The 13,243-nt window shown below is 32.7% G+C and overlaps 1 protein-coding gene across 2 annotated transcripts; it reads left to right on the plus strand.

Annotated features, from left to right (window-relative positions):
* The first annotated feature begins 1,918 nt into the window (after window positions 1–1,918).
* On the plus strand, window positions 1,919–8,381 carry LOC108980488 (AT-hook motif nuclear-localized protein 1-like). 2 transcript variants are annotated; one of them, XM_035683666.1, is made up of 6 exons: window positions 1,919–2,345; window positions 3,050–3,484; window positions 4,531–4,598; window positions 5,543–5,674; window positions 7,104–7,265; window positions 7,767–8,381. In XM_035683666.1, the coding sequence occupies exons 2-6, from the start codon at window positions 3,130–3,132 to the stop codon at window positions 8,058–8,060; spliced, it is 1,011 nt and encodes a 336-aa protein (XP_035539559.1). In that variant the 5' UTR covers window positions 1,919–2,345; window positions 3,050–3,129; the 3' UTR covers window positions 8,061–8,381. The 2 variants fall into 2 exon arrangements, with proteins under 2 accessions (XP_035539559.1, XP_035539560.1); XM_035683667.1 differs by having other exon boundaries at window positions 2,051–2,172.
* Window positions 8,382–13,243: the final 4,862 nt, after the last annotated feature.

The raw sequence follows: 13,243 nt of genomic DNA on the forward strand, positions 1-13,243 counted from the left end.
AATGAGCATTGAGTTATCTTTTAGACCTATCCCAACATCCAAACACAAAACTTCTAAATTACTAAACATCGCTTAACTTAAAACCTCTTTATACATGGAACCCATAATTTTTTTTAGCTCAACACATTTTTACCACGTGAGACCAATAATCTTTTTCAATTTCTCTTAAATACATCTAAACTCATAATTATTCATAAAGAATTTAATTCATCTCAACATTCAAACGGAGTCTTAGTAAGAGAAAAAAATAAAGAAATAAATGAATATATATAGTATGTAGTGTGAAGATGAAGAATACAATTTTTAATTTTATAATACATGTTATAAAATAAAGATATTTTTATAAATAATGTTAGTTTTATAAAAAATATCTTTAATTTTAAAATATTATTACGTAAAATATAGGGCTTGTTTGGATTCGCAACCCATCTCAACTCATCTCACTACTATTCATTACTATTCAGCAACTTTAACTCACAAATCTTACTACTATTCACAACTCATCTCATTATTATTCATAATTCATCTCAACTCATCTCAGCTCATCTCAAATTATCTCAAGTCATCTTCAAATCCAAACATCTCCATAATGAAAAGTGAGGTGTGTTTATATTTTTTAATTGAAAGGAGAGGCATGTGCGGTCCAGATCGGTGATATTGGAGTCATTGGTGGGAGAGAGAGGCAACCTCGGACAAGTATGTTAACTGTGCCGGTCTAACGGCTCACCTACCCGGTATCGTTACGACCACGTGGCTCTTTACACGCGGAGGAGCTTAGCCTTATCTCACCTGCCAATAAGATTTTATGCAGTAAAAGGTCAAAAAAAGAAGAAAAGAAACTTTGAATACCGGAGAGGTCTGTAAAAGGTATATTGGTTTGTGCACCACTTGACCAGAGTTATACGCACGGCACGTTCCCATTTATTTATTTGTGCCGAATAAAAGGCCTCAACGGGAAAATAATTCCATCTCCAGAAGTGCTTTTCGTTGGGTCATTCCTGCCGTGTGATTCAATTTACAATTACCAAAAAAATAAGTTTTATTTAAAAAAATCATAAAAAATTGGGAGATAGAAAGACGTTTCCATAATCAAAGTTATCTTGATACAAAGATATTTAATTTAAAAATAAATAAAATTGATAAGAATTTTTGAAAAATCCCTGACGTCCTCTCCATCTCTCACTCTTCAAAGTTCAAATTCTCGACGGATTTTCTCAAAAAAGAAAAAGCAGCTCAGCTCTCGACCTTTCAAGATGTGTTTAGATATTAAAGTAAATTGAATTGAAATAATAAAATATTATTTTTTAATATTATTATTATTTTAAAATTTTAAAAAGTTAAATTATTTATTATATTTTATATTAAAATTTTAAAAAATTATAATAATGAGTTAAGATGTGTCTTGTTTCATAATTCTTATCGTTTTCAAGGGCATAACATTTAAAATCGAGGACTTTTCACTTTCATAAAATTTTTTTATCTTTTTTTATATTATCTAATTTAAATATTATATTTTTTTAAAAAAATTTTCATATAAAATAAAATAAAAAATTTAATTTTTTTAAATTTTAAAATAAAAATCATATTAAAAAAATATTTTTTAATAATATTTTTTTTAATTTTTAATTTTTATCTTATTTTATCTACAAAAATAAATGAAACCATAATCTCTAATTTCCAATAATAATAATAATAATAATAATAATAAAATTCAGCGGCAAACAAAAGAGTTTGGCCGCCCAACACAACCTTTGCAGCTTTAAGAAATTAAAAAAATATAAATTAAATGCAAAACATACCAATTTTGAAAAAGAAAAGCTATTTACTCTTTTTCCTTTTATCTATCATTTTTTTTTTCTCGAATTTACCATACTAGACATTTTGCCCATTTTTAAACCACATTTTCCTCACGGACGCCAAAGTTTCCTTAACTATATTTCATTTTATCGGGTTCAGCAATTACTACTTTTTTGTTGTTGTTTTTTTTTTTTATTCTCACAATAAAATAACATTTTTTTTTCCAACTCTTTTTGGTCTCATTTCTCGGTTAATTATTTTCACTTTATTTTTTTGCTGGCTTAAATTACCTCTGCTTTCAGACAACCTGTAGAATACCGCCCTGCCGTTTTTTTCGACGCCTGAAATTCAGAGGCGGCCAGTTTCATTTTCTCAGTGAACAAACACTTATATATTTTTCTCTCCATATGTTATTGTGATTTTTCTTGAACTTTTTTTTGGGTGTTCAAGGGCACCATCTGAGCTCAAATGTGAAAAGGGTCTGACACAGAACAGTTTAAGTTGTAGTGTTGAAAGGATTATTTGGAGCGTGGGAGTTACAGTCAGAGGTCATGATCTTTGTATTCTGTAGTTTTTAAGTTCGAACTTCTATGTATATAGTTTAAAATAATTTGGGGCTAAAGATTTGATTTTGTTCGCCAATTTTTTTTATTATTTTTTTGGGTAGGACAAGGTTTTTTTCTTCGTGCTGTTGATTTCTGGCTAGAACCAGTTTTATATTTTCAAAAAATATAATGATAGTTTTTGTTTCCTATGGGTTCTTATCTCGCTTCCAAGGAGTTATTGTTGAAGTTCTGATCTTTGAAGATTTTTGAAAATAATAATTTGTATGTCTTTTCTGTTTTTAGTTTCTGATTTTTTTTTTCCCTTCCTGGTTTGGGTTGCAACTTTAGGTTTCCAGAAGGAAAAAAATGAGTGCATTTTTAATTTCTTTCTGGGATTTGTTTAACAGTCTGAAGTGTAATTTTGTTTTTTTAATTTAATTATTTTTAAACCTCGAGGAAAGTGATAAGCTTGAGGTTATTTCCACTTACTTTTAATGAACCTCTGGCTGTTGACATCGTTCTTTTCTTCTTTTATCACTTGTTCGATTTCTGGTTTGAGCTGCTGGTTTAGGTCTTGGAAGGCTGAACAAATTGTTGAGAGGATATTTCGTTAGCATTTTCCGAAAGAGGGACAAAGGGTTTTAATTTGAAAGCACAATTATGTTTGTTCAGGATTATCTGATTCTTGATGGATTCCTTTGTTGCAGATGCTCGTTTGAGTGTCTGACTTGTAGAATATCAAACTCGTTAACGCCAGTGGTGGTTTTATGAAACTGTTGGTTTATGAATGGAAGCAAGAGACGGCATGAGCACCGGAGTTACTGTGATAGGAGCAGAAGCTCCATCGGCTTATCATGTAGCGCCGAGGACCGAAAACCTGAGTCAGAATCCGGCTGCCGGCTCACCAGCAGTGGCTGCGGATTCACCTGTTAGCGTGGGATTGGCCGGAACAACGGGAAAGAAGAAGCGAGGTAGACCAAGAAAGTATGGACCGGATGGGTCGGTCACTGCGGCATTATCACCAATGCCAATTTCATCTTCGGCTCCACCTGGAGGCAACTTCTCGGCCACGAAGCGTGGAAAAGTGCGGCCTAGTGGTTTGGAGTACAAACAGCATAAAAAAATGGGAATGGAAAATTTTGGTAATGGGTCCTTTTATAGCCATCTTTCTTATTCAACTTGTGGCGTGTTGTTATAGATCTGAAAGTGTTGCTTTACTATAATGGCAAAATGGTTGTCACTAATATCTTATCATTCATGTGAAAAGCTGCCGGTTTTTGCTTCGCTTTTTATGAGTTTTATGCTTTGTTTCTGATTTTGCTAGTAGAACTGCTGTTTAGAGTAGGATTTGAGTCTCCCCATTGAAGTTTGGAACTATTCTCTTGAATGTTTAGAAGAATTCCAAGTTTTCCTTTGTAACATTCCTTACATGAAATCATCCTTTGATTATAGTGGGCAAAGCTTTATGTGGGACCTTAGAGATGCTCTTGTTGAAATCTGGAAGTATATTTCTGGAATAAAAAGGTTGGCTCTTTTGGGTTGATGTAAGGGTGAGGGAATATTCCTTGAGGCTAAGATTCGTTATTGGATTTTTTCTTGGGATATAACAATATGCCCTGGTTTGACTTGGAAAATTGCAGAAATATGCTGTTACCTCCTCAGATAATGAAGTTCCGATCCGCTTGGAAACTGTCAACTTATGGGGTTTTAAAAAATTTATCAAAGGGTCTGTTGCGTTTCAGCATGGCTTAAAGGAATATAATACTGTTGTAGATGCATTTTAAACTAGTAAACTCAATCAGTTTTAGTATGAGAACGTATTTCCTTAGAACTATTATCTGAAAATGCATAGAAGAGGCACTACCTGTCCTTGGGAAGTTATGATCCAAGTTTGTTCCTTATTTACTACACAGTCAACTTCATTAAACTTCCCCCTTCCCTTTCCTTCAAAAAAAAAAAAAGGAAGAATTTTCTTATTGGTTAATAATTCTTCTAAAAAAGGGTTGATAATTATTGAGCCTTGGGCATTGTTTTGCATGATGAGGCCATTTTTTTCTGTATACATTTAGATTTTGTATGGAAGTTGATTAAGATATCAGAGAATGTTGAAACCTTGCTTTATTTTGCCCCAATTTTTTCATATGTATAATCTAACATAAATATATAATTCAATCATTTTGTTTTGTAGGAGAGTTGAATGCATGTTCTATTGGTACAGGTTTCCTGCCCCATATCATCACTGTCAATGCTGGTGAGGTACGTTTATGAGAAAAAAAAAATGTAGCTTTCATTTACTAAATGTAGTTTTGTTTTTGATTCATCATTGTTTAAATGTATGCCAACATCTTTGGAATGCACGAGAGTCATGTGACTTATCAAAATTGAAGAAAGTTGTTTTATACTATGGGGGATTTTTAACTTTTTCTTAGTTTACAGTGGAACATGTGACTATGCAATGTTCTTTAAGCATTTTTTATGTATAATGTTTTGTTTTTGTTCTTTTTACTATTTGGGAATAGCACCATGCATTTTTCCATGGTCCTTTTCCTCTAGGACAGGAGAATCTCAATTAAATTTACTATTGTTTTCATCCTTTTGGGAACATTCGTTCTATACATACCTAAGATTGATTGCGATCTAAAGTCCCATTCTGAGATTATGCATTGTATTAATTATAATTAAGCTTTTATAGTAACTTAAGGAAGTCAAAGTGAAGTACCAATGAGAAAAAGCCGGCAGGTTTTAGAGCTGTTAGTCTCCCAAGTAGCTTATGCCAAGTATTTCTCTTAATTCCTTATAGATTCCAAATCTGTTAATACATTTATAAAGATCCCAAATCTGTTACATAAATTGATGATCAGTCTTAGCATTTCTTAGTCTTTATTCTTGAAATTCAAGTAGTCTCTCCTTTAAAAGTTCCTACAAAATTAGCTTTCTCTATCACGTAGATGCAATAGCTTTAATAAAAACAAATTTAACTACACCACTTTCTTCCGTCTATTATTCTAATTAATGTTTCTTTTTGTTTTGTTAACTATACTGCTTTCATCGTCATGTACTGGCCAAAGTGCAGCACTAATTTTCAAATTTCCCTCAAATTCGTAATTGCTGGCTATTGCTTCATACCTCCAAAAATTATTGAAGACTCTTATATTGGATTTTTACCTTCACTTTTCTTGGGCTTTCTTTTGTGTTAACAGGACATTACAATGAAGGTTATATCATTTTCTCAACAAGGACCTCGAGCTATTTGTATCTTATCTGCTAATGGAGTAATTTCAAATGTTACACTTCGACAGCCTGATTCTTCTGGGGGTACTTTAACATATGAGGTGTGGGCACTTAATCATTCCATTTTTAAACTTATGAAAAGAAAAGCTTTATCTGGAAATTCATACATATTATTTTCATCTCTTTTAGAGTTAATTCTAAATAGTTGAATGGCTATACTCTTTCCTGTCAATTCTTCATGTTACACTTGTATGACTTTTTGGAACCTCTGGAAACGAATGTTCAACCTTTAGGCATAATTTTGATGCAAGTGATAATTTTTGTTCAAGCACGTAAGGTGGGAGCAAGAGGGGTGCAAAACTACCTCTTTAATCTGTTATCATATAACCAATATGCTAGCACGGATTTTCTCTCTCCACATCATGCTTATAGTCAAGCCCGGTCCAAGCTCTTTGCTTTTCAATGTAAATATCCCTTAGTTTGTTATGTACATGTATTGAAACTTTATCAGAGTTGAAAACACAATCTTATGAAATAAGGCCTCACATAAAGAAACTGATTATACTCCCATTACCTAGTTTTATTATGCGAGGCCTGCACACAATGGAACCACTTAATATGACTAGGGACACTTTACAACCACCTTTCATCCTGCATCTTCCTTGACCTTCTTGAAGAGAGAGGTGCCAACTATCATCTTGTACGCTGATGTTATCTTAGGTTTTATATGTTCCCTCTATATTTATGTAGAAGAGCCCAAGGAGTTTGTATTAGGCGTGTAGAATTGATGGGAGTATTTACAAATTGAAGCTGAAAAAGGTTGGGGACATATATACATCAACACAAGTTTTTGGTTGAGCTTATCAAAAAAGAAAGTTTTTGGTTGAGCTTGGTTCACAGTAAACAGCAGAAGCAGATGTTTAGAAATTTAAAAAAAAAAAAAAAAACTTGTAGACAGATTAAATCAGTTTTTCTAGTAGTTTATGGTTATGATTACTAGGGCAAATATATATGGTTGGAAAAGCAAAATAAAGAAAGAAGAAATCTTCTTGGCTGCATTAAAATCTTCGGGTCCGTTTGGCAACACAGCTGTTCTCAAGTTTCCTTACCAAATATCACTCAAACACAAAACACTTTCAATTTCAAATCTTCAACTTTTTCATCTGATCATTACCTAATCATTACAAAATTTTCAAACTCCCAAACAAAACACAAAAAATGAAAAAACAATACCACTTTTTCAAATTTAAAAACAAATATAATATTAAAAAATTATATTCAAACAAATTTTGAACTTTATAATATTTTTATTTAATTTGTTCTCTCTCCTTTCCCAAAATCCAATAAAACATCTTTACTCAAATTATTTTACTACTATTCACAGATATATTGAGCTATCCTAAGTATCCAAACAGGTCCTAATTCTCTTCTACGTTAGGCTACGCCTATTGATATTAAAATATTTTTACTTATAAAAAAAATAAAAAATCTCTTCCACGTATCTAAGATATCTTCCTGTTCTTGTTGTAGGGACGTTTTGAGATACTTTCCTTGTCTGGATCTTTTATTCCTACAGAGACTCAAGGAACAAGGAGCAGGTCAGGTGGGATGAGTGTCTCTTTGGCAAGCCCTGATGGTCGTGTTGTCGGGGGAGGAGTTGCTGGACTTCTGGTAGCTGCTAGTCCAGTGCAGGTAAGACTTTTCTGAAGTTCTCTTCATATTTTTTTCAGGGGATAATTAATCTGTACTTCATGCCAGCCCTTTATTGAGAGCAAGTGCAGTATCTGGATCTTTTATTTGATTGTCCACTTGCCTTCATTATCCATCAATCTTGGCATAACATCTAGAGAAAATGACTGATTTAGGATATTGAGGAAGATTGTAGCATTGGGCTTGCTTAAGATGATGGGAAAGAATTCAAGGGCTTTAGTTTAACATGCTTCAACCCAAACCTGAATGGCAATGACTGAAGAAGGCATGTTTGAGTGCATGCACAAGTAATCATTGTGGATACGGTCAACATGCCTGAACGAAACAGAAGCTCTAGTTTATGATTGGATGATGACTAGTTACATGTGTAACTTGTAATGATTCATGGCTTGGAATACTTACCTAAAACGCTAGTTATATGCATAGCTTGAAATGATTCATGGCTTGGAATACTTACCTAGTCTTTCTATCGGAGCACATCAGGTCGTGGTAGGTAGTTTTCTACCAAGCAACCAGCAAGAGCAGAAACCAAAGAAGCTGAAGAATGAGAACATCCCTGCTATTGTTACACCAGCTACCACCATAGCGGCTATGGTACCTGATTTCAATGCTGAAAATGAGGAGGGCCTGGGAGGAAATGGACAGCAAAATTCTAGCTCCCCACTACCAAACCTTGCTTCTTCTTCCTTCCGACGAGACAGCTGGCCTATCATGCACACTATGCAGGAATCTAGAAACTCTGCAACTGATATCAATATATCCTTACCTGGAAATTAACGTGATTATCTGCAATCAAGGATTATTCTGGGAGTCAATTGCTGACTATATTGTTTCCTGATCTTGATCTTTTACGATGCATCAACGAGTCTTGCTTCAAATATCTAGATCTGTCTTTGAAAGTTATTGATTGTTGTAATAGGAGGAAGTAGAGTAACCGTTTCTGAACTTCCAACTAGGCTGATACGTTTCTGATCAGGTAGGATATCTGATTTGTAGGCTAATTATTAAGGTTTCTGCAGGTGCTATGAGTAAGATCTTTGGATTCAATTGCAACTGGTTTGCCTGTTTAGGACTAGATTTGTCAGACAGTTTTTTCTACTTCTTGAAGTCCTTATCTATGCAATTCATACAGAAAGTAAAATTGCCACAGTTTTTCTAAATCAATGTCCAAGGCCCAAAAAAAATCGTGCATCATTGACCTTAATAAAGGTAAGGCTCAAATTGAGATATAAGACAAGATTCAGGAACCTACGTAGAGATCATATGGCCTCAGTTGATTGAACATCTCATGAGACCTGTAACGTGATCCCTATGCAGGCCTTATAGTAGCCTGCACCTACATGTCTCTCACGGGAGCCTAGTGAAGGCCTTGTTTCTTCAAATTTTTATCCAATTTTGAACCAAATTCTCGCCCAACCAAAATAGTTGCAATTCAACTTCATAGTCTTCATTAGAATAGATCAGTATTTATTATTGTTACACTTTCAACTAGAAACCTTAAGATCACCATTCCATTATATATAAAAATGGTCAAATATCTACTGCTCATAGGCTATAGCGCAAATAATAAAACCACAAGTTTCTGCTGCGCCATGCCCCTTTGCAAAATGGCCATTATATGGTTGTGCCAATTGCCGACAACTCAGGTTTCGAGTTCATTTCCGGGAACAACTTAACAATGACTTTTAGACAATAAGTTTAATATTTCATTAAATAATCATATGATCTTTTAGTTCAAATCATTCTATTTAGTTTCTTATCTTGATTCTCTTTCGTGTCACGAACTCTATCCCGTATATTTTATGCGTCACCAAGCATCCTCCAGCTGCGAAAGGAAAGAAAAAAAATATATTATTTTGTTTTTCTCTGGCATATTCTTTTATCAGCGTCGTTTTCTGTTTGATAGGAAGAGAATGCTGGGAAATTTCATCCTACCCTACAACGAAGGTTTCTTTGTGCACAAGACAATATAAAAGTGTAAAGAATGACAAGAAGTCGGCGATAAAGTCTACATGTATAGATGGGAAAAATTAAGGATTATTATTATTGGTCTCTCAATAATGTTTTTAACGACTTTCTAGTACTTCAACTATTTTACATGATTAAATAATACTTGTTACTTTTCAGAAGCCTTTTAGTAAGTTTCTTGGAAAATTTCCCTCTAATATTGTTTTTTTTTAATGAAAAAACTCCCCAACTGGCTGTATATATAAACTGAAAAGACAGTTTTCCTTCTCATTGATGAGAATCGACAGAAACCAACTTGGGTATTGAAGGGCATGAAGATAGCTTCCTTGCCTGTACTTCTTTTGTGTCTTTTGTTCCTTCTGATCCTCTTGATCTTCTTATCTTTATCACTCTCAGTTTCCAAACAGCATAACATTTTTCTTTCTACATACGAGTTTATCGTTGTGAAAAAGTCTACTCGGGTGGCTGTGTTCTTCATGTTTAACGTCATCATTATCACAATCTTTCGCGGGAATCTTAAGCCATCAACAGAAGATACCGATAACTGGTTACTTTCTTTCCCCCATATAGTATATGAAGCCGGCGATGAAGCAACAAAAGATGAAACGACATGGCAAGAAGAATATTACGACGAAGATAGCGACGTCGACCATGAATATAACCATGGTTATGATGGGTATGAAGAAGACAATGATGATGATGCTGATGGCGGCGATGATGGCTTTGAAAGCGAAGATGATCAGCAAGATAAGGATGATCTGGAGAGGAGAATTAAGGAATTCATAGCCAAGAACTATAGGCAACGCAGAGAGGAGTTGATGTATGAGGCTGGTTTGCATGGCAGCTACAGAGTTCAAAAGTATCCAGCTCTAGCCAATTTCTAGCTCACAATTAGGTTCACATATATACAAATTAAAAGAATACAAGTTTGGATTTGTATTTGCTGTAAATTTCTTGTTTGTTTGTTTGATTTCTCCTCCCCTGTAGTGTTTTTATTTTTCTACTAAGATGGGGGGGTTGGTGCATGCATGTTTGATTTCAGTGATCTTGATAGTTCTGTGTTCTGTCTAATTAGGGACTGTTATGACGATGCGGATGTGCATGTATATAGTAAATCAATGGATCCGTGAATAATTGTTGTATTATGATTTAAAAGGGTATAAAACCCCACCATACAGTTCACTGGGGTTTATCTTTAATTGAGTCTTGATTGGGAGATCAATTTATCAACAATTATAATTAGTATATATATATACATATATATATATATATATATATATTAGTTCTTGCATACTCATTTTGAAAAAAGTAAGATCCACCGTAAAAAAGTTAATTTTCTACATAGATACTAGATTTTTTCTGTTTTTTTTAAATGAAGTGTGCGGATTTGCACCCTATTATTATATGAAGAAAGTGATTACTGTTAAGCGAGTTTACTTCCTTTTTTTCCCCTTTTAATTTTTGTGGGGAGGATTAAATTAAAAGCTGCCATGTTTGGTTTACACAATGTTTAAGTGGGGTGAAAGTAAGAAAAGCAGTGTGCAATTAGAATGCCCTATAAGAATAATTATTTACTTCAAAAAGTCTACTGTCCGAGCTAAGTTTAAGGTTTATTTTAATGAAATACATATATATATATATGTATAGTTTTGACAGCACAAACAAAAATACATGAGTTGGTTAGAGATAGAGTAACCACAAAGGTTGTAGTTTTAAATTAAATTGATGTTACAGGAACGTTGAACAAATTAACTCCTAATTCATTCACAATCAAGCCAGTGTGAATGTACTACATGCTCAATGACAAATGACCAGCTAGCTGCCCTGGTCAGTCAGGTATTTTTTTATAACAAAAATGATAAATCTTGCTGACTTTTCAAGTGCTATGACGTACCCATGTCAACGTAACCTAAATCTTAGGGCTACCTGTGTATCTTTTGATGTACACATGTTATTAATTTGGGTACATATATATTTAAAAAAAAAAAAAAAAGGTACTGTTACGTGCACACGATTTTACATGGAAATGTCGAAATTAACCCAGTATGTTACACGCTATTATGTGGAGATAATTAACCCAGTATGTAATAATTAGTTTAATTTATTCATGTGATTTTATTAAAAAAAACTCGTGTATATGTTTGGTAAGCGAAAATTTTCAAAATATTTTTAGAAATATCTAGTTTGGGTTGTGGAGCATTTCACTATTATTTATTATTTTATAATCATTTTTATCTATTTTTTTATTATAATTTAATATTTTATTATTATTATTTTTTATTTACAAAATATCTGAAATGATGTCATTATTTTAAACCTAAAACTTTGGTGGCCAGGTAAAAAAAATAAGTTGGTTGTTTGTATTTTGTCTGCCATCGATATCTAGAAAGAAAAGCAAGTTGGTTGAAGCCTCTACGGAGATGACGTGGCATGGACAGCATGCTTGACTTGTAAACAGAGGGAAAGAGTATTGTATAAGGTAGGAACGCATGCCGATTGATGATGGATGGTTGGAATTTTGGTCGAGTCTTGTTTATTTGTCTGTTTGTACTGCAAAATACCGATATACCCTACAGTGTATACTTTTGTTTCCCATCTCCGCTTTGACTAGTCATACATCTGTTTTTTCCCGACCGACCGTATCGTTATCCATAATCAAAGTCAATGAACCTGCCCCTTTTTTCCACTGATATGCCAAACAAAACAATTTTTCGTTCTTTAATCCCTTGTGTCCCCAATTACACCCTTTCTAGAATCAAGGCTTAAAAAGACGAACTACTTTTCAGGGCGAGGTTTTTGTTTCCTTTTTTCTCATCTTATTATTATATAAAATTTTTAATTTATTTCATCTCATTATTATATATTTTTTAAATCTTCATATAAAATATGATAAATAATTTAATTTTTTTAAATCTCAATACATTTTTTTCAAATTCTAAAATAATAATAATATTAAAACATATTATTTTAAACTTCAAAACAAAACATAAAATTCTCATTTCACCTCCTAAACTTGCAGTTGACATTTGAGCATAGGAGAAATGATATATATATAAGTTCTAAATATACAAGACTCGTATAATTTTTTTATAAAAAAGTAGATCCAACTATAAAAAGTGTGAAAAAATTTAAGTTTTGTTGATAAAATCTATATTTTTACAAAAAATTTGTACAAAACTATTATATTTGGAGCTCGTAAAAAGCTGTTATATTTAAAATTTGTATCTAGCATTACTAGATCTGTAAATGCATGTTCATAATATTGGCCGTAATTTTAATTTTATAGCTGGGAGTGATAAATTATGTTAAAATGTTTAGCAATCTGTGTAATCAAAGTAGTTGAAGAGTGGGTGAGATGGGTACAAAACACCTGGAGATTGACTCATTCAGTTCTAATAATCAGTTTTGTTGCCTTTTCAGTTTGGCAAGTCAGCCTGGTAATATTCTGTAAGGAAAGGAAAGATAATAAATACCTTTTCAGTTTGGCAAGTCAGCCTGGTAATATTCTGTAAGGACAGGAAAGATAATAAATACTTGGTGGATTCAAGCGAAAGTTATACCATGATATGCAAAGCTTCATCATGTCAATTTTCTTACAACTTCCAGCTCGGCATAAGATTCTAAAAGTTTCTCATTTGTAAATAGTTCAAGATTTGTAAAATACTTTAAACGTTTGGATATTGAATTGAGTTAAATTAAATTAAATTGATAAAATATTATTTTTTAATATTATTATTATTTTAAAATTTGAAAAAGTTGAATTATTTATTATATTTTATATTGAAATTTTAAAAAATTATAATGATGAGTTGAGATGAATTAAAATAGATTTAAGTTCCAAACGAATCTAAGTCGGTTCGACTTATTCACATTGTATATATACTGTACGATTGATTCATGAATATACAAGAAGTCAATTTTACTCCCAATAAAATTTGACATGATATCAGAGCAAAATCTCTGAAGTTTCTATCTTCTGTTTCTCCAATGGC

The sequence above is a fragment of the Juglans regia genome, chromosome 12, assembly GCF_001411555.2.
Source record: "Juglans regia cultivar Chandler chromosome 12, Walnut 2.0, whole genome shotgun sequence".
NCBI classification, from domain to species: domain Eukaryota; kingdom Viridiplantae; phylum Streptophyta; class Magnoliopsida; order Fagales; family Juglandaceae; genus Juglans; species Juglans regia.

Excerpts from the sequence above, each read along its gene's own strand:
- LOC108980488 (XM_035683666.1), top strand. The coding sequence starts at position 3,130 with ATGGAAGCAAGAGACGGCATGAGCACCGGAGTTACTGTGATAGGAGCA. Across the intron at positions 5,675-7,103 it reads GGGGTACTTTAACATATGAG|GGACGTTTTGAGATACTTTC; the intron begins GTGTGGGCACTT and ends TTCTTGTTGTAG. Across the intron at positions 7,266-7,766 it reads TAGCTGCTAGTCCAGTGCAG|GTCGTGGTAGGTAGTTTTCT; the intron begins GTAAGACTTTTC and ends GGAGCACATCAG.